The sequence below is a fragment of the Nerophis lumbriciformis genome, linkage group LG02 (genome assembly GCF_033978685.3).
Source record: "Nerophis lumbriciformis linkage group LG02, RoL_Nlum_v2.1, whole genome shotgun sequence".
Lineage (NCBI taxonomy): Eukaryota > Metazoa > Chordata > Actinopteri > Syngnathiformes > Syngnathidae > Nerophis > Nerophis lumbriciformis.
Genome location: NC_084549.2, coordinates 16,852,146 through 16,879,987, shown reverse-complemented (window position 1 = coordinate 16,879,987; position 27,842 = coordinate 16,852,146). Strand labels below are relative to the sequence as shown.

The following is a 27,842-nucleotide window of genomic DNA, read 5'->3' as shown; positions in this document are numbered from 1 at the left end:
CATACGCCAACATCTGCCAGTGGATCGTAAATGCCTGGGCAGATATTTCGGTCACAACTGTGGTCCGAGCTTTCCGGAAGGCAGGATTCACAGAACTGCTGGACAACAGTGACACTGACTCCGATGACTTCGACGAGACGGAACCGGCCATTTTGGATCCCACATTCGCCCAACTTTTCAATTCGGACACCGAAGACGAAGAATTCGAAGGATTTACGAATGAAGAATAACTTCAGAAATTGAGCGCTATGTTTATTTTGTGTGTTGTGACATTAACGTTCGAGCAACATTATGTTGCTATTGCTCTGCACTATTTTGAATTTTACTTCGTTTGTGATTGCACATTTGCGTACATTTTGGGACAGAGTTGTTAGAACGCTGGTTTTTAATATATTATTAAAGTTTGACTGACCTATCTGACTGTTTTTTTGACATTCCCTTTAGCGCAGCGTAGGCGCGGCTTATAGTCCGGGGCGGCTTATAGGTGGACAAAGTTTTTAAATATGCCATTCATTGAAGGTGCGGCTAATAACCCGGGGCGGCTTATAGTGCGGAAAATACGGTATATGAATCGCACTGGAGCCCGGCCAAACTATGAAAAAAACTGCGACTTATAGTCCGAAAAATACGGTATATATTTGTACCATGAATTGATTTACGTGGACCCCGACTTAAACAAGTTGAAAAACTTATTCGGGTGTTACTATTTAGTGGTCAATTGTACGGAATATGTACCGAACTGTGCAATCTACTAATAAAAGTTTCAATCAATCAATCAATCCAATTGATGAATGTTGAGAAAACTTTTACGCTCTAAATCTAACTACCTTTGAAATTTTAACAAAATATGAACAATAGTGCTGTAAGAAGATCCCGTTTTTAATCAGATGAATCACACTTGTTAATTTTGGTTAATCGCGATTAATTGTTGTAAATTAGCTGCTTGTATAATTAAACTTTAAGAAAGACCCCGTATATTTGACAGAATGTCACACACGAACATTTAAAAAACATGTTTTACTTGAATGTATGTTATTTGTTTGGTCAAAACAGGTTTATCTAAAATACCATTGAGGTGTACCTTGAAGCGAATATTGCCAGTGAGCACACCTGTTGGGGCCTCCTCACTCATCTGGCGTATGCATTGACCTGATCGACAACCTTACAGGTAAACATTTGCAATTAAGGTAAAGTGCATTTGCAGACAAAATAAATAGCAGGGTTAACCTGTGTTTATACTGTACATGATTAAATGTGATAATGTTTTGTGATTAATCTCATGGGTTAATGCTAGAGATGTCCGATAATGGCTTTTTTGCCGATATTCCGATATTGTCCAACTCTTAATTACCGATACCGATATCAACCGATACTGATATATACAGTCGTGGAATTAACACATTATTATGTCTAATTTTGTTGTGATGCCCCGCTGGATGCATTAAACAATGTAACAAGGTTTTCCAAAATAAATCAACTCAAGTTATGGAAAAAAAATGCCAACATGGCACTGCCATATTTATTATTGAAGTCACAAAGTGCATTCTTTTTTTTTAACATGCCTCAAAACAGCAGCTTTGAATTTGGGACATGCTCTCCCTGAGAGAGCATGAGGAGGTTAAGGTGGGTGGGGTTGGGGGGGTAGAGGGTAGCGGGGGGTGTATATTGTAGCGTCCCGGAAGAGTCAGCGCTGCAAGGGGTTCTGGGTATTTGTTCTGTTGTGTTTATGTTGTGTTACGGTGCGGATGTTCTCCCGAAATGTGTTTGTCTTTCTTGTTTGGTGTGGGTTCACAGTGTGGCGCATATTTGTAACAGTGTTAAAGTTGTTTATACAGCCACCCTCAGTGTGACCTGTATGGCTGTTGACCAAGTATGCCTTGCAGTCACTTGTGTGTGTGAAAAGCCGTAGATATTATGTGACTGGGCCGGCACGCAAAGGCAGTGCCTTTAAGGTATATTGGCGCTCTGTACTTCTCCCTACGTCCGTGTACACAGTGGCGTTTTAAAAAGTCATAAATTTTACTTTTTGAAACCGATACCGCTAATTTCCAATATTACATTTTAAAGCATTTATCGGCCGATAATATTGGCAGTCCGATATTCTCGGACATCTCTAGTTAATGCGTTATATTTGACAGCCCTAATAGGCATACATATGCATTGTTGCTCAAATTGCTGGAAAATATGTATGACTTTTTAGCAGAAATGTGTGGCAATGGGAAATAGAGCACACAAGCATGCATGCACATACTTGTGGAGGCCAAAACACACATGTCAGAGAGAGTCTGTGCTGCAGTCATTAGACGACACGGGGTCGGGAGGGAGGGGGTCTGTCGTCTTTGTTGTGACTGTGTCTAGTTCCTTGTTAGAGAATTGATGACGCTGTCTTCAGAAAACAAACACGGCGGGAAGCTAAAAAGGCGGTCACTCACCGCAGCTCCCTGACCCATAGTGACACGGAGGCCATCGCAACACGTGAGCCGTGGCTCGCAGCGTCCCCCTTCGGAATGCACGGCGGCGTGTGCGCGCACACACGCTTGTTTGTGTTCCATTGATATCGCCGCTGGAATGTGTCTGCCTTGCGCCTGAATGTGTGTCTTTGTGTGTTGTGAGTGTCAGCGCAGCACAGCGGCGAGGTAACCTGCATGCAAACAAAACATGCTGGGCACCACCCACCTTTCTTTTTTTTCTTTTTTTTTTTTACATATAGCTAGATGCCAAAATACATTTTCCACATATCAATTGTCAAGTCGTGAGATACCGAGAAGCTCCCCCGTCAATGTTTGAATGAGTCCCTCATTGATCTAGATGTGATACACTCCCACTTGTCTTGCCAGCGGCCCTTTTCTGTCTCTCTGCTCTTCTGCTCTGACTCACACTTCACATCACAGCACACATTGCCCCCCCCCTAGGGGCCCCTCCCCAGTGTGCACACATCACACTGTGCCTTGCTCCGGGCCCCCAAGCCTTGTTCCAGGAGCTCAAATCCCATAATTGCATGGCTGACAGCGATAGCTAAAAAGACATCCTCACCTGGTTGGAAAGAATGAAAACATCCACTGTCAAAATGCAATTGAAGTGGGGGGGAGATAGCTGGGGAAAGTGTGTAACATCTCAGATGATGTATTTTTGGAGAAAATATGCATTTTTTAAGGGATTAGTGAGTTGCATTATTATCTATCGTGTGAAAATGATTGGCGATTAATCCTGTTTTGAAGCAACTGAAACCAAATCAAATCAAATCAAATCAACTTTATTTATATCAAGTGCACTACATGTCTACAACCAGCAGAGGCGCTGTTGTGAGTCTCAAGCTAGTTTGCTGTCCAAAGGAGGGGGCGGCGTGGCTCCTTTGCTAGAACGGCCGTGCCAGCAACTTGAGGGTTCCAGCCCAGGTTCGATTCCGGCTTCTGCCATCACGGTCACTGCCGTTGTGTCCTTGGGCAAGACACTTTACCCACACTGGTAAAGTGATTGGCCCAATTTAAAATCAACATTTTAACATTTAACTTGCCTTTAAAAATAAAAACTACCGTATTTTTCGGACTATAAGTCGCAGTTTTTTTCATAGTTTGGCTGGGGGTGCGACTTATACTCAGAAGTGACTTATGTGTGAAATTATTAACACATTATCGTAAAATCCATCCATCCATTTTCTACCGCTTATTCCCTTTGGGGTCGCGGGGGGCGCTGGAGCCTATCTCAGCTACAATCGGGCGGAAGGCGGGGTACACCCTGGACAAGTCGCCACCTCATCATATCAAATAATATGATTTAGCTAATTCACGTAAGAGACTAGACGTATAAGATTTCATGGGATTTAGCGATTAGGAGTGACAGATTGTTTGGTAAACGTATAGCATGTTCTATATGTTATAGTTATTTGAATGACTCTTGCCATAATATGTTACGTTAACATACCAGGCACGTTCTCAGTTGGTTATTTATGCCTCATATAACGTACACTTATTCAGCCTGTTGTTCACTATTCTTTATTTATTTTAAATTGCCTTTCAAATGTCTATTCTTGGTGTTGGGTTTTATCAAATAAATTTCCCCCAAAAATGCGACTTATATATGTTTTTTTTCCTTTTTTATTATGCATTTTCGGCCGGTGCGACGTTTACTCCGAAGCGACTTATACTCCGAAAAATACGGTAATAATATTGTGCAACATTTACCTTGGAGAGTGGACTTCTACGGTATCTCCTTCCAGCTGCTTCTTTGTTAAACACGCCATCAGCAGCTTCTCCATATTTTCATGGATAAATGTCCGCTGTTTGGATAATATTTTAACATCCTTGGCTGGCTTTATCGAATCATTCTGCATCAGAATGGCGCAGACAAGCAGTGATACGTTGGAATTGCTTTGCCAAGTCGGTGACACACTGTTGTGTTTTCCACTTTTTCTTCTCAGCACTGTCCGTCACACTCACTTTCTTCCTTCTCATGCTTGGAAAAACAAAGTTATGTTTTGTTTCTAGTAGAGATGTAGATTTGAAATACTTTAAAATGTAATATCGGAAATTATCGGTATCTTTTTTTTTATTTTTATTTTTTTATTAAATCAACATAAAAAACACAAGATACACTTACAATTAGTGCACCAACCCAAAAAACCTCCCTCCCCCATTTACACTCATTCACACAAAAGGGTTGTTTCTTTCTGTTATTAATATTCTGGTTCCTACATTATATATCAATATATATCAATACAGTCTGCAAGGGATACAGTCCGTAAGCACACATGATTGTGCGTGCTGCTGGTCCACTAATAGTACTAACCTTTAACAGTTAATTTTAGTCATTTTCATTAATTACTACCGTATTTTTCGGACTATAAGTCGCTCCGAAGTATAAGTCGCACCGGCCGAAAATGCATAATAAAGAAGGAAAAAAACATATAAGTCGCACTGGAGTATAAGTCGCATTTTTGGGGGAAATTTATTTGATAAAACCCAACACTCTTGGCATTCTCTCGATGAGCTTAAAGAGGTAGTCACCTTTCAGGTGGGTTTTTTTTTTCAGGTTTTCACTTCACAGGTGTCATAATTTTGATGCCTTCAGTTACAATCGACAATGTAAATAGTCATGAAAATAAAGAAAACGCATTGAAATGAGAAGGTGTGTCCAAACTTTTGGCCTGTACTATATATATATATATATATATATATATATATATATATATATATATATATACATATATCTATTATTTTGGTTTATTTTGTCAGAAAATCAAAGGTCAAAACGACAGCAATTGCATGCACAGTAGCATTCATGGCGGCTGTTGCTTAGTTGGCCATGCTCTCTTTATACACGACTCTGTCACTGTGACTTTCACTACGCCAACTAATGGCAGGGATACTTGTAACTCAAATTTTTGCTTGCAACTTAACGCAACACAATGAGCCGAGAGACGGCTGTTATCTCATAACACTCTTAAGGTGAGTTGCCAGTGTAGATGTAATCAGTTTCAGGTGATGGTGTAAAAGAAGTGAACCATTGGTAATACTACCACACACTTTAACGAAAAATGCATCATGGGAACGTGATCGACGCCCGGCATGTCGTTTGTAACAGTCACAAAGAAGTTAACCATTGCTTAGATTAACACACACTTTAATGAACAACAGATGACAAGAAGTTAACCACTGTGCTATGTCGAAATGACATAGAAAAAGTATTTTTGACATGTCCCGCAACTCCAGTCTTGTATTTTGTGTAGAGCACATAAAAAGGATTGCTATTGCAAATTGTAACCCACCACATAAAATAGTAATCCTTCCTCGTCTTTCATCATCAAATGTAGCTACAATTAATGAATACTGACCATTAGCTAATAGGAGGATGTATGAAAGAGTAATACAAAATCGTATACATTGTCATTAGGGATGTTCGATAATGGCTTTTTTGCCGATATCCGATATTCCGATATTGTCCAACTCTTAATTACCGATACCGATATCAACCGATACCGATATATACAGTCGTGGAATTAACACATTATTATGCCTAATTTGGACAACCAGGTGTGGTGAAGATAAGGTCCTTTTTAAAAAAATTAATAAAATAAAATAAGATAAATAAATTAAAAACATTTTCTTGAATAAAAAAGAAAGCAAAACAATATAAAAACAGTTACAGAGAAACTAGTAACTAATGAAAATGAGTAAAATTAACTGTTAAAGGTTAGTCCTATTAGTGGACCAGCAGCACGCACAATCATGTGTGCTTACGGACTGTATCCCTTGCAGACTGTATTGATATATATTGATATATAATGTAGGAACCAGAATATTAATAACAGAAAGAAACAACCCTTTTGTGTGAATGAGGGAGTTTTTTTTGGGTTGGTGCACTAACTAACTACTAACTAACTAAGTGTATCTTGTGTTTTTTATGTTGATTTAATAAAAAAATAAATTAAAAAAAATAAAAATGAAAAATCGATACAGATAATAAAAAACCGATACCGATAATTTCCGATATTACATTTTAAAGCATTTATCAGCCTGCCGATATTATCGGACATCTCTAATTGTCATCCATTTAAACTTTAAGAAAATGTTTTTTCTTTAAGAACTCCCTTAATAAAATTGTATTTCTCATATTATTTTTAGGAATTATATTTGCTATTGTTGCTAATAGTATTAAAACAAGAGCATTTTAGGTGCCTTATTGGTAGTAAATGTATTTTCATTGATAAATTAGTATGACACAGGTGGAACTCACATATGACAATTAGGTCAATCCAGGGAGCTCATCCTCACTAGGCAGACATCCCGGCTTCCAGTGGAGAAGGGTTGAAGCACGTTCCAGCAAGAAGCTGCTGGCCGGGGACAGCAGACTAGTATTTATGAAGCACTTGAAGCGGTGCAGACAGCAGTGTGTGGGGAAAGAGCCCAGTGGAGCCACCGTGTTTACACCATAGCTCAGTGCAGGCCCTCAGGACACAACAGATGAAGATCCATGCACATGTGTCTTCATTTACACCCTCCCACACACTCTCACTCACACCACAAATTGATTATCTGGCTGAGTCACTATAGGTTCAGCGCCACAACTTTAGGTACACCTGCAAAATCTCATGAGATCTACTGTAACACAAGAACATGATTTAACAAAGACAATACCGTATTTTTCGGACTATAAGTCGCAGTTTTTTTCATAGTTTGGCCGGGGGTGCGACTTATACTCAGGAGCGACTTATGTGTGAAATTATTAACACATTACCGTAAAATATCAAATAATATTATTTAGCTCATTCACGTAAGAGACTAGACGTATAAGATTTCATGGGATTTAGCGATTAGGAGTGACAGATTGTTTGGTAAACGTATAGCATGTTCTATATGTTATAGTTATTTGAATGACTCTTACCATAATATGTTACGTTAACATACCAGGCACGTTCTCAGTTGGTTATTTATGCCTCATATAACGTACACTTATTCAGCCTGTTGTTCACTATTCTTTATTTATTTTAAATTGCCTTTCAAATGTCTATTCTTGGTGTTGGGTTTTATCAAATAAATTTCCCCAAAAATGCGCCTTATACTCCAGTGCGACTTATGTTTTTTCCCTTCTTTATTATGCATTTTTGGCCGGTGCGACTTATACTCCGGAGCGACTTATACTCCGAAAAATACGGTAATGATCAGTTTTGACGGATACTTGAGTCCCAGTGCATGTCTACATAAACATAAGGAATTGTTTAAGTACAGTAATTTCATTTAAATACAGTATTGTGTAGTGGATTTTCTGAAACGTTTCAACATTGGCATGTACAGTAGATCAGTGTTTTTCAACCACTGTGCCGCGGCACACTAGTGTGCCGTGAGATACAGTCTGGTGTGCCGTGGGAGATTATCTAATTTCACCTATTTGGTTAAAAATATTTTTTGCAAACCAGTAATTATAGTCTGCAAATTATTTGTTGTCGTTGAGTGTCGGTGCTGTCTAGAACTCGGCAGAGTAACCGTGTAATACTCTTACATATCAGTAGGTGGCAGCCGATAGCTACTTGCTTTGTTGATGTCAGAAACAGCGGGAGGCAGTGTGCAGGTAAAAAGGTGTCTAATGCTTAAACCAAACATAAACAGAAGGTGAGTGCCCCTAAGAAAAGGCATTGAAGCTTAGGGAAGGCTATGCAGAACAAAACTAAAACTGAACTGGCTACAAAGTAAACAAAAACAGAATGCTGGACGACAGCAAATACTTACTGTGGAGGAAAGATAGCGTCCACAAAGTACAACCAAACATGACATGACAATTAATGTCCCCACAAAGAAGGATAAAAACAACTGAAATATTCTTGATGGCTAAAACAAAGGGAATTATCGCTCAAAGGAAGACATGAAACTGCTACAGGAAAATACCAAAAAAAAAGAAAAAGCCACCAAAATAGGAGCGCAAGACAAGAACTAAAACACTACATGCAGGAAACTCAAAATAAGTCAGGGTGTGATGTGACAGGTGGTGACAGTACACCTACTTTGAGACAAGAGTTATATTGATGCATGCTTGGTTATGGTTTAAAGTCATATCCAACAATTGCGACAACAACTTTTTACCGTCAACTGAGTTTAGTTTTTTAATGATTTCTGCTGCTGGTGTGCCTCCGGATTTTTTCAACGCAAAAAATGTGCCTTGGCTCAAAAAAGGTTGAAAAACACTGCAGTAGATAATGTTATCTTTTCGCAAGACGCCACTGTAAATTCTCTTTTTTGCTGTAAATTTATAGAATGCCACTTCCTAAAAATCTTTCTAGGAATCATATTTTATGTAGGGTTTCGTTCACTCAAGATGTTACTCTCTACTACACTTTTTATCTTTTCGCAAGACACCACTGTAAATTCTCTTTTTTGCTGTAAATTTATAGAATGCCATTCCCTAAAAATCTTTCTAGGGATCATATTGTATGTTCACTCAAGGTGTTACTCTCTACTACACTCTGTATTGAGTGCCACATCACAATTTATCATGGCTGCCCTCAGAAGGTCACATGGAACAGTGAATATATTCGAAAATACCTGTAAACGTCTAGTAGCCTCATTACACAATTTGCATAAGCAACTGATTTTGATTATATATTTTTTTTTTTACGAAAAAGATTGATGGATACCTTGTTTTGAAAGCTTAAGTCAAAGTGACAAGCAGATATGTGTTTTTGATAGCCATAAAAAAAAATATGTGAAACATCTTGTTGCATGCAGTACATGTTTCTGTCAAAATTTAAATAAATACATTCAGCCAGAAAGTGTTTTATTATTTCCAGCCTTTTGAAGGCCACATAAATAATGCGACTGACCACAAAAAAATAACCCAGCAGGCACAAGACTTTAAAACAACGTTGAGAACTTGTTGAATTAGGTCCTGACATTGAGCATCTTGAATCTAAAACGAAGTTTAATCAATGTTGGGTTCTGACCTTGATTTTACCAATAAAATTAGGTCATTTCCCAACCAATATTCTACAACACAAATACAACGTTGACACAACATGCTTTTTGACGACGTTTATTCAATGTCAGGTTGTGACATTGATTTGACTATTGAAATTTGGTCATTTCCCAACCAACAACGTGACTCCAACGTTAGACATCAACGTTGTCTCAATTTACAAATACAACTATTTTGTAATGTTGTTTCAAAGTCAGTTTTAAAGGACATGTATGTATAATCAACGTTGTATCAATGTTGCTGGAGGACCACAAAACGACATGGCGGACCACATAAAATATATATACACGTATATATGTGTGTGTATGTATATATGTATATATTTACATATATATGTATGTATATGTTTACATATATATGTAAGTATATGTTTATATATATGTATGTATATATACATGTGTATTTGTGAGTGTATGTATGTATATATATATATATGTATATATATATATATATATATATATATATATATATATATATATATATATATATATATATATATATATATATATATTAGATATTGGGTTTCAATATGTATATATATATATATATAAAAAAATATATATATATATGTATATATATATATATGTATATACATACATACATACATACATATTGTTACATCGCCATCCTGTGTTTTTTTAATTGCAATAGTGATAAAAAGTGACCCAATTTACTGAGTTTGAAAATTTGAAGTATCAGCATTGGTATGACCAATACGGCCCCTGTAACTACTGTACTTGGTATTGGCTCAATACCCACATTTGTAGTATGGCCCAAAACTAATGTAAAGTATCAAAACAACAGAAGAATGAATGACTATAAAATTTCAAAAAAAAGTGTAGACAGAAAAATTACACCGCAGAAAGTAAGAGCAAAATGGTAAGCAAAATAATAGTTTTAACAAAATGATACCATTGGAAATTACGCAATATGTTGCTGCATACGTCAGCTACCAAACTAGGAGCTTTTGTAACCTGTAAATGATTCTTTTATCATGTATATGCTAAATAATATACTGTGATGTATATTGTAATCGCAGGAGGCTGCATTTTATATTACAATATATATATTTTAGGCCATATCGCCCATCCCTAATGTGCATATAACAGAGAAAAATTGATTTATTTTACCTTTCAAGTAGGTAAAATAATGTATCACTCCTACTACTACTACAACATAATAACTCATCCATCCATTTTCTATACCACCTGTCCTCTTTAGGTGGTAGTAACAGTAATAATAATGATAATGTCCTACTCTACCACATTAGACACAGCTCCTCTGAGCACTGTACATTCATTTTAACACAATTTTCTTTGTAAAGACTGAAATTGCGATTCACTTATTTTGTTTACTTGTTCAATAATACAGATATGCCAATAAGAATTTGTTACATGAGTGTACATCTAAGTTTATGACTTGTATTGTTTACAGTGAACTGACTGTCGCCTCCGCCATTGTAACCTGGGCTGTGGCACCACTTTGTGGCAAAACATAGTATTGCAGTACGGTCACGCCCCCCCGTCTTTCTCTAAATTTAATTGGCTGTGATGTCTGTCGATCACGCTACAGACTTCCTCATTGGTCAGCATCCCCGCCTTTTGGCTATTCTCCCTCTCCTGCGTTGGACTTTGGCCTGCCAAGAATCACCGCTGTGATTGGTCCTTGTCACACGCCCACAATCCCAACCGTGCACCCGAAACACCCACTTTTCTCTTTTTCCGCCGATCCAAGTAACTTTTCCCTGTCGGTGCACGGTTGTGTTCTGTGGCTGAAATAGAGAAAAGTACAACAAAACCATCCGTTATGTCTGTTTTCGTCCAGGTTCCCCAAGCGACACCTGTTGCTGTCTTTAAACTGAGCCAGGATTTCAATAATGACCAGTTCCCACACAAAGTCAACCTCGGAGTTGGGGGTAAGTTTGAACACTCCAGTGAACACCATTTATTGTTTTCTTTTTGCAGTCATGCGCATGTTGTGATGGCTGCATTTGTGTACACCTCATAATACATTCATTATGCCATAGTTTAGTGTATGTGTGTGCTATTATGCAACCCTAGTTGAATTCTCTCTTATCTGACTGATGCAAACCAGTGAACTCTGAATCTGGACCAGCCTCAGGTTGAAGGTTGAACGCTGTCTCAAGCAACCAAACAGCAACACATTTTTCTACCGTGCAACCTTTGTCACTTTTAATCTGATTATATGAGTAGTAATCCTGCAGGCTGTTTACTTTTTAGAGCCATGTGAGAAGTCTTGCAAGCATGCAGATCCCAGGTATACTATTTTTGAACAATTTGAAATAAGTCTCAAAGGTATACTTGCCAACCTTGAGACCTCCGATTTCGGGAGGTGGGGGGGGGGGGGGGAGTATATTTACAGCTAGAATTCACCAAGTCAAGTATTTCATATACTGTATATATATATATGTAAGATATACTTGACTTTCAGTGAATTCTAGCAATATATATATATATATATATATATATATATATATATATATATATATATATATATATATATATATATATATATATATGAGAAATACTTGAATTTCAGTGTTCATTTATTTACACATATACACACACATAACACTCATCTACTCATTGTTGAGTTAAGGGTTGAATTGTCCATCCTTGTTCTATTCTCTGTCACTATTTTTCTAATCATGCTGAACACCCTCTCTGATGATGCATTCTGCTTCGTCTCCTTGTTGTGTGCGCAGTTGTGCACTGCACTCTCTAAAAGCTGTAGATGTTATTGTCACATATGCATGTACAGTAGATGGCGGTATTGTCCTGTTTAAGAGTGTCACAACATTGCTGTTTACGGCAGACGAACTGCTTTACGGTAGACGAAAACGCGACTGCTGTTGTTGTGTGTTGTTACCGCGCTGGGAGGACGTTAATGAAACTGCCTAACAATAAACCCATATAAGAAACCAAGAACTCGCCCTCCATCATTTTACAGTTATAACGTGATTGGGCAGGCACGCTGTTTATATTGTGGGAAAGCGGATGTGAAAACAGGCTGTCGACACGTCACTCAGGTCCGCCTGAATTTCGGGAGATTTTCGGTAGAAAATTTGTCCCGGGAGGTTTTCGGGAGAGGCGCTGAATTTCGGGAGTCTCCCGGAAAACCCGGGAGGGTTGGCAAGTATGCTCAAAGGTACCACAACAGTGTGTTGAGAGTTGTGCCAAAATGTAGCATTTATGACAGAGTTTAGAACTTTAAATAGTTTAAAAGTTTAAGTCAGGGGTGTCAAAGTCAAGGCCCGCGGGCCAGGGCCCTCCGGATGATATTTGAACATACTTGCCAACCTTGAGACCTCCAAATTCTGGAGATTTTGAGGAGGGGGAGCGTTGAGGTGGGCCGGGTCGGGTGGGTGGGGCCGGGGGAGGAGTATATTTATAGCTAGAATTCACTGAAATTCAAGTATTTCTTATATATGTATATATATATAAAATAAATATTTGACTTTCAGTGAATTCTAGCTATATATATATGTATTTTATTATATATATATATATATATATATATATATATATATATATATATATATATATATATATATATATATATATATATATATATATATATTCATATAAATAAAATAAATACTTGAATTTCAGTGTTCATTTATTTACACATATATACACACACACTCCTCCACTCATTGTTGTATTTGAAAGTGCAATGCTTTGCAGCCAGTAGCACAGCCTTTGAAGGAGCATAGGTATGGGCAGTGCAATATTCTGGGTTGGAGTTAATAACCAGGCGAGGTAACGAAGTTACGTCTCTTTACTTCATACTTCAGAACCGACTCCCACACTTGCCGTCAGGGTGCGCAATACAACGTAAACAACTTAGATCACTCTATTACAGGCAGCATCTGTGAAATTTAACTTGCAGGAAAGGAGTGAGTTTAGGGTTGAATTGTCCATCCTCGTTCTATTCTCTGTCACTCGTCGTCGCCATGACTGTCTCTTCTTCGTCTCCTTGTTGTGTGTGCAGTTGTGCACTCTCCAAAAGCCGTAGATGTTATGACGTGACTGAAGGAAAAGCGGACGTGACGCCAGGCTGTCCTCACTCAGGTCCGCACGGACCTGGAGGGGGCGTGCCTTAAGTCCGACTGGAAATCGGGAGAAATTCGGGAGAATGGTTGTCCCGGGAGTTTTTCGGGAGAGGCACTGAAATTCGGGAGTCTCCTGGAAAATTCGGGAGGGTTGGCAAGTATGGATATTTGATTAGTATTAGAACCGGCCCGCAGGCCACAGCCACCTGCTGCTCTTTTGCACGCACCAATACTCCATCAGTGTTGGCACTAGGAACTTTCAAAATGGGGTCCCACAGTAAATGTTTGGGGTCCCACTTTTTTGGAGTGAAGTGAATTATATTTACATAGCGCTTTTCTCTAGTGACTCAAAGCGCCTTTACATAGTGAAACCCAATATCTAAGTTACATTCATACCAGTGTGGGTGGTACTGGGAGTAGGTGGTTAAGTGTCTTCCCAAGGACACAACGGCAGTGACTAGGATGGCAGAAGCGGGGCTCGAACCTGGAACCCTCAAGTTGCTGGCACGGCCACTCTACCAACCGAGCTATACCGCCCGTATAGTAGCTGTTTTGAAAACAAATATGATAAATGTATGCATCATTCTGTTATATCTCACATTCTATATTGTGTTTTGGAAAAAGGTCGCCCTAAACGTTACTTAATTCCTTAAAAAAATAATACAAAAGAAAACAAATGTTATATTTATTCAGTGATAAACATTCATTCACTTTCTTCTTTCCTTCATGGATCTAAACTTTACTGCTGCCGGTATTTCTTTTCTATATTTTTATTGTAATATTTTCAGAATGTGTTTGTTCTATTTTTTGGCCAAAGTAAGACAAAGAAAACAATCAGAAGTTGTCTTTATTTTTTAGTTTTAATGCCATGATTTTAATTGTCCAGCCCGCGTGTGCACAGATTTTCCTCCATGTGGCCCCTAAACTAAAATGAGTTTGACACCCCTGCTTTAAGTGATCCCCACTGGGAACATGCCATTATGTGCGTGTGTAGCTTTAATGCTAATTAAAGTTAAAGTTAAAGTACCAATGATTGTCACACACACACTAGGTGTGGCGAGATTATTCTAATTATTATAATGAGCTGTGTTTGTCCATCCCTGTCTTTGACAGAGTGTGTGGCTCCAAGAAACACTATTGTGCACTTTATCCACTTATTTTAAGATATGTAGCAAAGCCTGTTTTTTTCCCTTTTTTTTTTTTTAACAAAGGTGTTCTCCTTGAAGTGGTGGGCATATACATGGGGTGGCTTCATCAAGCTCAAAGGAGAGCCTCTTCTTTCAAATATGGGAAAATTAAGTGAAGATGATGATATATGTTTCGCACATTTAGTGGTCATAAACAGGCTCTAAAGATACATATTAGTGTAGGAATATTACAAAAAAGTCGATTTTGCACCACAGAGGACAGTACCTGTGTTTCATGATTAGCACAGGAGGCCGAGCGAGGCTTTATAATCCCCTCATCGCTACAAGACAAGGCAGATGGCAAATGTAGGCCAAACGCTTCGTGGGCGTCGTCGTGATTTACGATGCATTTCATTCTTTAGGTTGTCTGAGGTTCACGGAAGAAGAAGAAAAGTTGTCTTTCCATTTGTTAGCGAGCTCGGTCGGGCTTGAAAATCTGCTGTTGTGCCCTTGAGTCTTTATCAGAGAGAAACACGGCGTTACACAGGCTCCATATCTAAAGTTTAAAGTGCATGTCTGTGCCTCAAAGTGACCTGTTGAAGGTCAGTTGTTTTGTTTGTTGGCAGAATCAGGCCTACTTCAATCTTTATATTTTAATTTTGGTGTGTATTGGTAATAGCTTACAATCATTTTGTACTGTGTTCTACAAAATACACTCACTGGGCACAACATTAGACACAGCTGCACAAGTCCCTATTTTAATAAATAACTGCACACTTTGAAGACAAAATTTTACATATTGTTATATATATATATATATATATATATATATATATATATATATATATATATATATATATATATATATATTTTTTTTTTTTTTTTTTTTTAAATAATATATGTAATTATAAATAAAATTTAAATAATATATATATATTATATAAATACATATATAAATAAATATGTGTATATATGTATGTATATACAGTACATAAATATATATATATATATATATATATATATATATATATATATATGTAAAGATATATATGTGTGTGTATGTATATATATATACATATATATATATATATATATATGTGTGTATATACCTGTATGTGTGTGTGTATATATATATATATATATATATATATATATATATATATATATATATATATACTGTATATATATATATACCAATATGACAAGAAGATAATGGCTCAAGAATCTCAAACACACACAAAAAGATAATGGCTCAAGAATCTCAAACACACACAAAGTCTCGTTGGTACACACCGTAGCCAAAAAACAAAAAAAGGAAAATCATTTTACCTTGTGTCTGGGAATATTTCTGGCATTGTTGAACACTCTGGGAGTTTCGGAGCAATAAACAAGCAGCGGCTTCACGTAGTCACCGCTAGCGTTAGCACAAACCAGCAGTGTAAGGCAATCCTTCATCGGCTTGTGTCCCGGTAGTGCCTTCTCCTTCGCTGTAATAAAGGTCCGCAGTGGCATATGTTTCGGTCTCATCACAATTAAAGTCTTGCTGCGTAACAAATCCACCTCCGCTGATGAAATCCTCGAACTGAAGGGGCCGCGAGTCTGAAGCTAACTGGCTAACATGCTAGCTCAGTGGTTGTCTAGCAACCTGATGGCTTCAAGCGACATGCGTACACCGAGACATGATTCGCATACAGAAGCATATTTGGCGTGATGTAAACGGAAAAGAACGCAAATAGAGGCGTTTGTCAATGGAAGTTCCACTCTATATTCCACTCTATAAACTGTGTCGCAGCCTACCGCACAGATGAAGGCAAGCCGTGGGTTCTACCAGTGGTGAAAAAGGTGGAGAAGATCATCGCCGCCGACGACAAGCTCAACCACGAGTACCTGCCCATCCTCGGCTTGCCCGAGTTCAGAGCCTCGGCTTCCAAGATCGCACTCGGAGATGGCAGCCCTGCCATCCTGGAGGACCGGGTGTGTAAACCTGAAAGTGTGTTGTGTGTTTCAACTTCCTGTTACTCTTCATTTGGATTGTTTGTTTGTCAGGTTGGCGCCGTTCAGTGTCTTGGCGGCACTGGTGCCCTGAAGATGGGGGCAGAGTTTCTAAGACGTTTCTACAACGGAAGCAACAACACAAAGACGCCCGTCTATGTGTCTGCACCTACCTGGGGTACACACTCTCCATTCATGAATTATATTTATATTTTAGTCTTAACAGCTCATTATCAGTGCTCTAAAGCGCCCCGTGTATCACTGCAAGGTCCAAACAACACAATCAGCAGGAGTGTCAAGTTTTTTTACTTCTGATATCATACCAAAATTGGCGTTGGCCGATTCCGGTATCGATCTGATACGATATCAGCATGAATTATTGTTCATAATTCTATTATTTTGTAGTGTGGAATGTTAGAAAAGGCTTGTTTAAATTAAATGAGTCAAACAGAAACAATGGTTAGTAAGAACAACACTTACCTTATGGCATAAAAGTACATATTTTGCGGGTTTTTTTGTAATGTGGAATGTTAGAAAATGCTTGATCAAGTGAAATTCTTAGAACAATGGCAGGTATTTAAAACAGTAACTTTATTACAGATTTATGCTTTTTCATTCGTGTTTTGGCGACACTTAGTGGTCATAATAATTCATTAACTTAAGCTCATGACGCAGGAAGTTGAATGTTGCGGACACATTTGTTACTGGATACTTTCTAATAGGCTTCTAGCTTAGAGACTTGATATCTAATATTCAAACTGTAATTATTTGATACATGTTTATGTTGACAAATACGGTGTTTTAGACTTCAATATTGTTCAATTAAGCACACCTTAGCTTGTGTGCTATTGTGTGCTTAGTTGTTGTGTAGCTGCTTGTAGCCTATTGCTTACCATGCTTACGTTTTCGTTATTGACTGGACTAAAATATAAGGAAAGTTCAACCTTTGTGTAATTATCGAGGGACGTTTACATTCTAACAGGCAGGTAAACGCGCTGCAGGACTGCTTGTATCATCGTACTTGTTTTTTGCTGATATCAAACCGATATCAATATTGGATCGAAACACCTCTAACAATGAGTATACCTTTTCTCTTGTATTGCTGTCCTGTATTCCCTGCATTAGGGTACGAGGGATACGTAGTAATTGGTCTCCCACCTGACAATTTTCCTAAGTGCACACAGTTGCAACATTATCTGTATAAAAGGCACACCTCAAATGCAGCTGATTTAGTATGGTTTCTGTGTGAAAGACACACCGTTTAGTCTTCTTGTTTGCTACAGAAAATCACAATGGCGTCTTCTCCAACGCCGGCTTTGAGGATGTCCGTCCATACAAGTACTGGGATGCGCAGAAGAGAGGCCTCGATCTGTCTGGTTTCCTTGGCGACCTGGAGGTAAAGCACCGTGAGCTATGAACCATCTTGTATGGACATGTAGAGGATACATACTTGGGATCTCAGCTCTCAAACTGCATTTGTCCTGTCTTAAGTTTGTGAACAGTCCAGTTGTGATGTATTTAATGCACTGAGAATAAACGGACCGAGATGAAGGAGACCAGTCAAATATTCCACACTCTTTCCAGTGTGTCATTCCAGTCTGTGACTAAATGAGTTCCAATGTAATAAGAGACATCACCACTTCATCTTTTCTTTTCCCAGAGCTGCCCAGAACGATCCATCTTTCTCTTGCATGCTTGTGCTCACAATCCAACTGGCACAGACCCCACACAGGAGCAGTGGAAGCAGATTGCTGAAGTGATGATGGTAGTTGAAGTATTTTTGTCCCCATAGTAAATTATTTATTTACAGTAAATTCTGCAAATACTTTATTCGATGAACCAAGTCTCCGTAGTCGCCAGGTGCCTGATCTACAAAAGGAAATACCTGCCAGGGTCTCTAATATTCAATATTTTTTTAAAGGCTCCGTCACTGCAAATGGGTAATGATTCACATTCATATATATATATATATATATATATATATATATATATATATATATATATATATATATATATATATATATAAAAATAGTGCTCGATACATACATATATATATATATATATATATATATATATATATGTATCGAGCACTATTTTTTGAATAATCTTATTAAGACATATATATATATATATATATATAATATACTGTATATATATATATATATATATATATATATATATATATATATATATATATATATATATGTGTGTATATATATATATGTATATATATATATATATCATGTATATATATATATGTATATATGTACATATATCATATACATATGATGTATGTATATATGATATATATACACACATATATATCATGTATATATATGTACTGTATATATGTACATATATGATATACATATGATATATGTATGTATATATGAGATATATACACACATATATATATATATATATATATATATATATATATATATATCATATATGATATATACATCATATATATAGACACATATATATGATATTTATATATATGTGTCTATATGTATGTATATATATATATATATATTTATATATATATATATTTATATATATATATATATATACATATATATATATATATATATATATATATATATATATATATATATATATATATATATATATATATATATATGTATGTGTGGGGAAAAAAATCACAAGACTATTTCATCTCTACAGGCCTGTTTCATGAGGGGGGTACCCTCAATCGTCAGGAGATTTTAATGGGAGCATTCGCATACCATGGTTTATATAGGGCACAGAGTGGGTGGGTACAGGCTGGCCTAGGGGCGTGGTGATTGGTTCATGTGTTACCTAGGAGGTGTTTCCGTCTATGGCGGCATGTTGTTACAATTTCGCTGCGCTTGGTTCATGTGTTACCTAGGAGGTGTATATATATATATATATATATATATATATATATATATATATATATATATATATATATATATATGTACAGTTGTGGTGACCAACAAGTATGTACTCCAATCACTCTATCACAAAAAAATAAGAGTTGTAGAAATTATTGGAAACTCAAGACAGCCATGACATTATGTTCTTTACAAGTGTATGTAAACTTTTGATCGTGACTGTATATACATATATAATTTTCTTTAGGACCTGATGTTATCATTACTTTTGATGTTCTATTTTATTTTAAAATAATAAAATAATATGACGTGTGTGTGTGTGTGTGTGTGTGTGTGTGTGTGTGTGTGTGTGTGTGTGTGTGTGTGTGTGTGTGTGTGTGTGTGTGTGTGTGTGTGTGTGTGTGTGTGTGTGTGTGTGTGCATTTGAGAGACAGAGAGATGCACTCTTTACAGTCACTTATGACATTATAACTAGGCTAATGTTAGCATATGTGCAGATAAAAGATAAAAAAACAAACCATCTACAACTTATCACATGTTTTCCGTAGTTGGAAATGGAATTCTTGTAGGCTGAAATGTGAACATTTCCACTGTCACAGATGACAGCACATGATATAAATGTTATTTTTTTTAGTCTGTAAGTAAACATTAAAGAATTGTGCTGCCTTGTCTGACATGTCAATTTTTGCAGTATGTAGTTTGAGTGCAGTCATGTGACTTCCAGGCTACGTTTGATTGGTGAAACGGAGTCAAACGTCACTAGTGCTTACAGTGGATTGGTAAAATGGAGTCATGTGACAGTGGCCGCTGGAAGAAGTACTTTTGAGATACTGAAAAACGAGCCAAAAGTATGTCTTTAATAATAGCAATAATTATAAATAAATATAATGTAACTCAATGTAACTTAGTCAAAGTAGAGTTTCTTCTTCACAAAAATACTCAAAAGTAAAAAGTAGGTTTCATTAAAACTCGGGCTGTCAAATATATATATTTCTTGCTTGCATCATTAGAATTTGCTTAAGTAAAGACCCCATTATTTTTACACGAATGCAATTGTATTGTCAGAATGTCATACATGAACATTTTTAAACGTTTTGCTTGAATGCATGTTATTTTTTAACAGAAAACTTGGTAACAGTAAAGTTCTTTCAGGCTGTATATTGGGATAAAAATTTGCCGGCAACTCTCCTCACACATTTTTATACTGAGGTATGCATTGATTGAACCACTGACTGTATAGCGGTTAAGTAAAAGTATAGTCAAAATAATCTATTTATAACATTCACGGTAGTTTCAGACAGTTTGAATGTTTGCATAACATAATTTTTCACCTTGGTCTTTTCCAGAGAAGAAAGCTGTTTGTCTTCTTCGACTCGGCTTATCAAGGATTCGCCTCGGGCAGCCTGGATAAAGACGCCTGGGCGGTGCGTTTTTTTGTCTCCAAGGGCTTTGAAATGTTCTGCGCACAGTCGTTCTCCAAGAACTTTGGCCTTTACAGTAAGTCATTTTCAGTTCTGCACTACGTTCACTCATTTCTGTTGTCGACAGTTGCATGGCAAATGTAAATTCATAAATATAATCATATATTCATTCAAATTTGCTTGCAGGTGTATAACTAAGAAAAGAAAAACTCCTGCAGGGGAATTTAAATTGGAGTGTTTGTTTCTCAGAGCTAAAAAAAAAAAAAAGCTGGTGAACTACTTCTAAAAGCAGCACAAATATAATTAATTCCAGAGGGAAACTGGAAATAAATAATACATCCATCCCATTAGACGAGCGTGTTGGCAACCTGACCGTGGTGGCACGTGATGCCGACAACCTGAAGAGAGTTCTGTCCCAAATGGAGAAGATTGTGCGGACGACCTGGTCCAACCCGCCCTCTCAGGGCGCTCGCGTTGTGGCCGTCACCCTCAACTCACCCAAGCTCTTTACCGAATGGTGAACAATCTGCCTGAATAACGTAATGTTTTGACGTGTTGTTCATGGATTTGTGTGACGCCAGGAAGGAAAATGTGAAGACGATGGCAGACAGGGTGTTGTTGATGAGGGCTCAGCTGAAGGCCAAGCTCCAGGCCCTGGGTACACCCGGAATATGGCACCACATAACAGAGCAAATTGGCATGTTCAGCTTCACCGGCCTCAACCGTGAGTATAGTACACATCATACACTACAGGTACACTGCAAAAACTGAAATCTAAGTAAGATTAAATATCTCAAATAAGGGTGATATTTGCTTATTTTCTGTCTGATAAGATAATTCTTCTCACTAAGCAGATTTTATGTTAGAGTGTTTTACTTGTTTTAAGGGTTTTGGTCCAAAATGATCTCAGTAAGATATCACAGCTTGTTGCTGAGATTTTATGACCTATATTGAGTAAAACATGCATGAAACTAGAATATCAACTGATGCAAAGCTGTGTCATCAACACTCACAAGTATAAAACTACTTTTTTAAAGTAATAATTTCTTACTTCAAGCATGAAAAAAAAAATCATGATGCCGAGCGCATATCATTATGTCAAGATAATGGCACGAGCATTTACTTATTTAAGAATATTTTTCAACATATTGAGCAAAAAGGTCAAGAAAAGTGCACTTGTTATTAGTGAGAATATACTTATTTTAAGGTATTTTTGGGTTCATTGAGGTTAGCTAATTTTACTTGTTTTGGAAAGTCTTGACAAGCCAAATTTTGTTGTTCTATTGGCAGATAATTTTGCTTAGTTCAAGTAAAATAACCCTAATTTTTGTATTTTTTTTTCTTGTTTTTGAACACTGACTGTGAGGTCCCTTCAGGAAGCTGTACTTTTGGGCTGGGGGGGGGGCAGAATTTGGTGCTACAGTACGCCCCTGTTCAGAGTAGACATATTTAAGATTTTGTTTAACAGGACCTATTTAATTTGATTTTATTTTCAAATATGTGGTTTCAAAATGAGTCCATTAAATAAATCTGACTAATATAGCTTAATATTTGCTTTTGAAATACATTTTTGAGTTTTTTTTCCCTAAAACAATTATTTTCACCATATTTAAATTTTTGCTTTCATTAAATGCCTGTGGTTTAAGATACAACTACATTGCCAAAAGTATTTGGACACCTGCCTTGACTCACATATGAACTTGAAGTGCCATCCCATTCCTAACCCATAGGGTTCAATATGATGTGGGTCCTTTTGCAGCTATTACAGCTTCAACTCTTCTGGGAAGGCTGTCAACAAGGTTGTGGAGTGTGCTTATAGGAATTTTTTTACCATTCTTCCAAAAGCGCACTGGTGTGGTCACACACTGATGTTGGTCGAGAAGGCTTGGCTCTCAGTCTCCGTTCTAATTCATCCCAAAGGTGTTCTATCAGGTTCAGGTCAGGACTCTGTGCAGGCCAGTCAAGTTCATCCACACAAGATTATGTCATCCATGTCTTTATGGACCTTGCTTTGTGCACTGGTGCACAGTCATGTTGGAAGAGGAAGGGGCCCGCTCCAAACTGTTCCCACAAGGTTGGGAGCATGGAATTGTACAAAATGTTTTGGTATCCTGGAGCATTCAAAGTTCCCGTCACTGGAACTAAGAGGCCAAGCCCAACTCCTGAAAAACAACCCCACACCATAATTCTTCCTCCACCAAATTTCACACTCGGCACAATGCAGTCCGAAATGTACCGTTCTCCTGGCAACCTCCAAACCCAGACTCGTCCATCATATAGCCAGATGGAAAAGCGTGATTCATCACTCCAGAGAACACGTCTCTACTGCTCTAGAGTCTAGTGGCGACGTGTTTTACACCATTGCATCCGACGCTTCGCATTGGACTTGGTATTGTATGGCTTAGATGCAGCTGTCGGCCATGGAAACCCATTCCATGAAGCTCTGCGTACTGTACGTGGGCTAATTGGGAGGTCACATGAAGTTTGGAGCTCTGTAGTAACTGACTGTGCAGAAAGTCGGCGACCTCTTTGCACTATGCGCTTCAGCATCCGCTGACTCCTCTCAGTCAGTTTATGTGGCCTACCACTTTGTGGCTGAGTTGCTGTTGTTCCCAAACTCTTCCATTTTCTTATAATAAAGAAGACAGTAGACTTTGGAATATTTAGGAGCTAGGAAATTTCACGACTGGATTTGTTGCACAGGTGGCATCCTATGACAGTTCCACGCTGGAAATCACTGATCTCCTGAGGGCGGCCCATTCTTTCACAAATGTTTGTAGAAACAGTCTCCGTGCCTAAGTGCTTGATTTTATACACCTGTGGCTGGGCCAAGTGATTAGGACACCTGATTCTGATCATTTGGATGGGTGGCCCAATACTTTTGGCAATATAGTGTAAGTAGCAATGGTTCCTTGCCCTATAAAGTGTTTGGCATCGTAATAATTCCTCCAACTTAATAACAATTTTTCACTGGTGTGTGTGAGTGATCGGAAGAAAAGCTCCGACTCGGCAAATTTATACAAAAACAAATACGTTCCACCAGAGCCGCCCTAGCATATATTAGGGCCCTTACCAGAATTGTATTTTGAGGACCACTCCCCGCCAAAGAAACTTTCACACTTTTTTTCCATTTATGTCAAACTATTTTTATACTTTTTAAATCAAATATTGAATTTAATTTGATGCATATTTTGTATACTAAAACAAACTAATGGGAAATAAATTGTTGAATAATTTATATTATTTGTGCAAAATAACGGTCATAATCTCTCGTAACAACTATTATCAGGTTCTGGTATTTTGTTTTATTTCCTGACCATTTCTTGTTTGTCTCTTTTTTGCCACTACTATTCTCCTGTCTGAGCGCTGGCTTTTAATGCCAGTCGGGCTGGATCATTGTCCATTCAGCAAGTCTTTCACTATGCTTGCTGTGTCTATTTTTGCCTTTCTGTGCACTTTTGGTTAATACCATTTTTTTTTTACATGCACTTGGCTTGCCGCCTCTGCAACACCCGACACTAGAACGTGACAGTAAGACATTAGAAATAATGAAAACATAAAGTTGCGCTTGTTCCTCCACAACTCCGACCGGGATTTTATCCCTGAATGACACCACGGGAGAAAATTAGAATGTCTTGAGAAATTTTTCATTATATTCTTATCAATGACGCAGCAGGAAGGGGCTAGGAATACATTCGCTGAAAATGTTCATATGGAGCGTCCTGACATTTTACATGTGCTTTTTTACGCAAAACGGGTCCTCCACGGACAGGGCATGCGTTGCCTATAAGGAGGGGCGGCCCTTGGCTCTACTGTAAATAAAAACAAAAACAAATTCCACACATAGGAAGCCTGACCGCCATAATCATCAATTCAACCACTGCTTTTTGCTGTCACACATCTGAAAGAATTAAGCCTTGTTCTTCTCCCACTGTCCGTTCTTCTTGCAGCCAAGCAAGTGGAATATTTGGTGAAGGAAAAACACATCTATCTAATGGCCAGCGGTCGCATCAACATGTGCGGTTTGACCAGTAGGAACATCAACTACGTGGCCGAGTCCATCCACGAGGCTGTCACTAAGGTCCAGTAAATGATGCACTTCTCCAGACGACCTTTGTATTCTGGACCTGTTTCCTTATACTGCGCACTTAAACATAGCATAGTCACCTTATCTTAATTATTTAGGGGAATATCTTCCCTAAGTGGGTTCAGAGTGGGCATTTAAATGTGTTTTAATTGCATTACAATCATTTATTCATTATGTACAAGCAATATTTAATGAATACATGACAAATATTTGGTGCCAATCCAGACTTAAAGGGTTGTAGGCTTAACTGTATTTTATAATAAATGTAATTAAAAAAAACACTTGATGCTGCATTAAAGGCAACTTGAAACATGTAATATTCACCATTAAATCAAGCGAGAATGAGCTTTAAATAGCCACTTATCCTAGTAGTTGTGTCGCCTCCTGCTGGCCAGTATTAAAATATGAACACGTTGCTCCACTGTGTATATCTGTCTTTAAAAGGAAATATAATGTGAAAAGTCTCCTTAGAAAAAGCTATTTAATTTAATATTGAGAGAAACAGCTACATGTGCACAATAATTCATGGCCATTTCTAATTAAAAATACATCAAAACATGTTTGTGCAATTGTCGTTTATGCTGGAATGTGAAATGCATGAACTAATAGTACAAAATGAAATGCATAAATAAGCAAAACAACACCAGATTAGCAGCTCTGCCATTTTATTATTCATGATATATTATTTATTTAAATATATTTTACGTTTGTTCAGTGTGTAATTATCTTTGGGTAACGGTACAGTAACATCCAAATGACAAAATATGACTTTGCAGGCCCCCAACATCTCCAAACAAACACACAATCATCAAGAAAACAGAGGCAAAACCTGTCAGAAAGTATAACTGTGAGCCACACAAACAAACGCTCAGTCACATCAAATGACTTTTTTTTTGTTTTTGCACACTTTGGGCCTGATATACTGAGATCCAAGTACCTCTCGCTATACAGCATGTGCAAACTATAAAATAGCATGTACTAATAGCGGGTGCCAACCACTAAGACTGCTTGTGCAACTAAAAAGTGGTGCAGACCGCCTTATTTAAATAAGGATTTTGCACGTACTATACAGGCCGTCACCATGGAAACACTCATTTACTGCACATTCATGTTACCTGTGGCGTTTTGCTATGTTTTCAGAAAAAACGGAGACATGTACCACTTTTTATTTAGCAGCAGTCGTGCAGTGCATCTACATTGACACCACTTTTTTTGTTTTGTTTTTTTTTATGCTGAAGGTGCACGGGAGGGAGGCTGCATTTATGTGCTCAAGACACAAAAAATTGCATACATCCAGAAATAGTTTTTTTTATCATACAGGATATATGTCAATAGTATATATTCTGTGTGAAAAAACAAACGTCATTGAAAAAAGTACACCAAAACGCATCAATTTAATTTGTTTTAATCAGTCCCTTAAAGGGGAACATTATCACCAGACCTATGTAAGCGTCAATATATACCTTGATGTTGCAGAAAAAATACCATATATTTTTTTAACCGATTTCCGAACTCTAAATGGGTGAATTTTGGCGAATTAAACGCCTTTCTAATATTCACATCGGGAAGCAATCCGCCATTTTCTCAAACACCGAGTCAAATCAGCTCTGTTATTTTCCGTTTTTTTCGACTGTTTTCTGTACCTTGGAGACATCATGCCTCGTCGGTGTGTTGTCGGAGGGTGTAACAACACGAACAGGGACGGATTCAAGTTGCACCAGTGGCCCAAAGATGCGAAAGTGGCAAGAAATTGGACGTTAGTTCCGCACACTTTACCGACGAAAGCTATGCTACGACAGAGATGGCAAGAATGTGTGGATATCCTGCGACACTCAAAGCAGATGCATTTCCAACGATAAAGTCAAAGAAATCTGCCGCCAGACCCCCATTGAATCTGCCGGAGTGTGTGAGCAATTCAGGGACAAAGGACCTCGGTAGCACGGCAAGTGATGGCGGCAGTTTGTTCCCGCAGACGAGCGAGCTAAACCCCCTATCGACCCTAGCTTCCTTGGCCTGCTGACATCAACTCCAAAACTGGACAGATCAGCTTTCAGGAAAAGAGAGCGGATGAGGGTATGTCTCCAGAATATATTAATTGCTGAAAATTGGGCTGTCTGCACTCTCAAAGTGCATGTTGTTGCCAAATGTATTTCATATGCTGTAAACCTAGTTCATAGTTGTTAGTTTCCTTTAATGCCAAACAAACATACCAATCGTTGGTTAGAAGGCGATCGCCGAATTCGTCCTCGCTTTCTCCCGTGTCGCTGGCTGTCGTGTCGTTTTCGTCGGTTTCGCTTGCATACGGTTTAAACCGATATGGCTCAATAGCTTCAGTTTCTTCTTCAATTTTGTTTTCGCTACCTGCCTCCACACTACAACCATCCGTTTCAATACATGCGTAATCTGTTGAATCGCTTAAGCCGCTGAAATCCGAGTCTGAATCCGAGCTAATGTCGCTATAGCTTGCTGTTCTTTCCGCCATGTTTGTTTGTGTTGGCTTCACTATGTGACGTCACAGGAAAATGGACGGGTGTTTATAACGATGGTTGAAATCAGGCACTTTGAAGCTTTTTTTAGGGATATTGCGTGATGGGTAAAATTTTGAAAAAAACTTCGAAAAATATAATAAGCCACTGGGAACGGATTTTTAATGGTTTTAACCATTCTGAAATTGTGATAATGTTCCCCTTTAAGTCATCCAGCAGCTATGAAATTATAAAAGGATATTGCTGAATAGACGGTGTGTCTAATAATTGTTTTTTCCGACAGCTCAAATATGTTGAATTTTACACATCGGAT

General features: G+C 37.8%; 1 protein-coding gene across 1 annotated transcript; it reads left to right on the top strand.

Annotated features, from left to right (window-relative positions):
* Positions 1-11,170: 11,170 nt before the first annotated feature.
* Positions 11,171-25,459, top strand: got1 (glutamic-oxaloacetic transaminase 1, soluble). The gene is made up of 9 exons (XM_061948191.1): positions 11,171-11,377; positions 16,457-16,638; positions 16,711-16,834; positions 17,940-18,052; positions 18,317-18,421; positions 20,882-21,032; positions 21,308-21,473; positions 21,538-21,680; positions 24,907-25,459. The coding sequence occupies exons 1-9, from the start codon at positions 11,269-11,271 to the stop codon at positions 25,044-25,046; spliced, it is 1,233 nt and encodes a 410-aa protein (XP_061804175.1). The 5' UTR covers positions 11,171-11,268; the 3' UTR covers positions 25,047-25,459.
* The last annotated feature ends 2,383 nt before the right edge of the window (positions 25,460-27,842 follow it).

Bases quoted from the DNA above. Each gene is read 5' to 3' on its own strand.
- got1 (XM_061948191.1), top strand. From the start codon at position 11,269: ATGTCTGTTTTCGTCCAGGTTCCCCAAGCGACACCTGTTGCTGTCTTT. The intron at 11,378-16,456 runs GTAAGTTTGAAC...ACTGTGTCGCAG, and splicing joins AGTCAACCTCGGAGTTGGGG to CCTACCGCACAGATGAAGGC. The intron at 16,639-16,710 runs GTGTGTAAACCT...TTTGTTTGTCAG, and splicing joins CTGCCATCCTGGAGGACCGG to GTTGGCGCCGTTCAGTGTCT.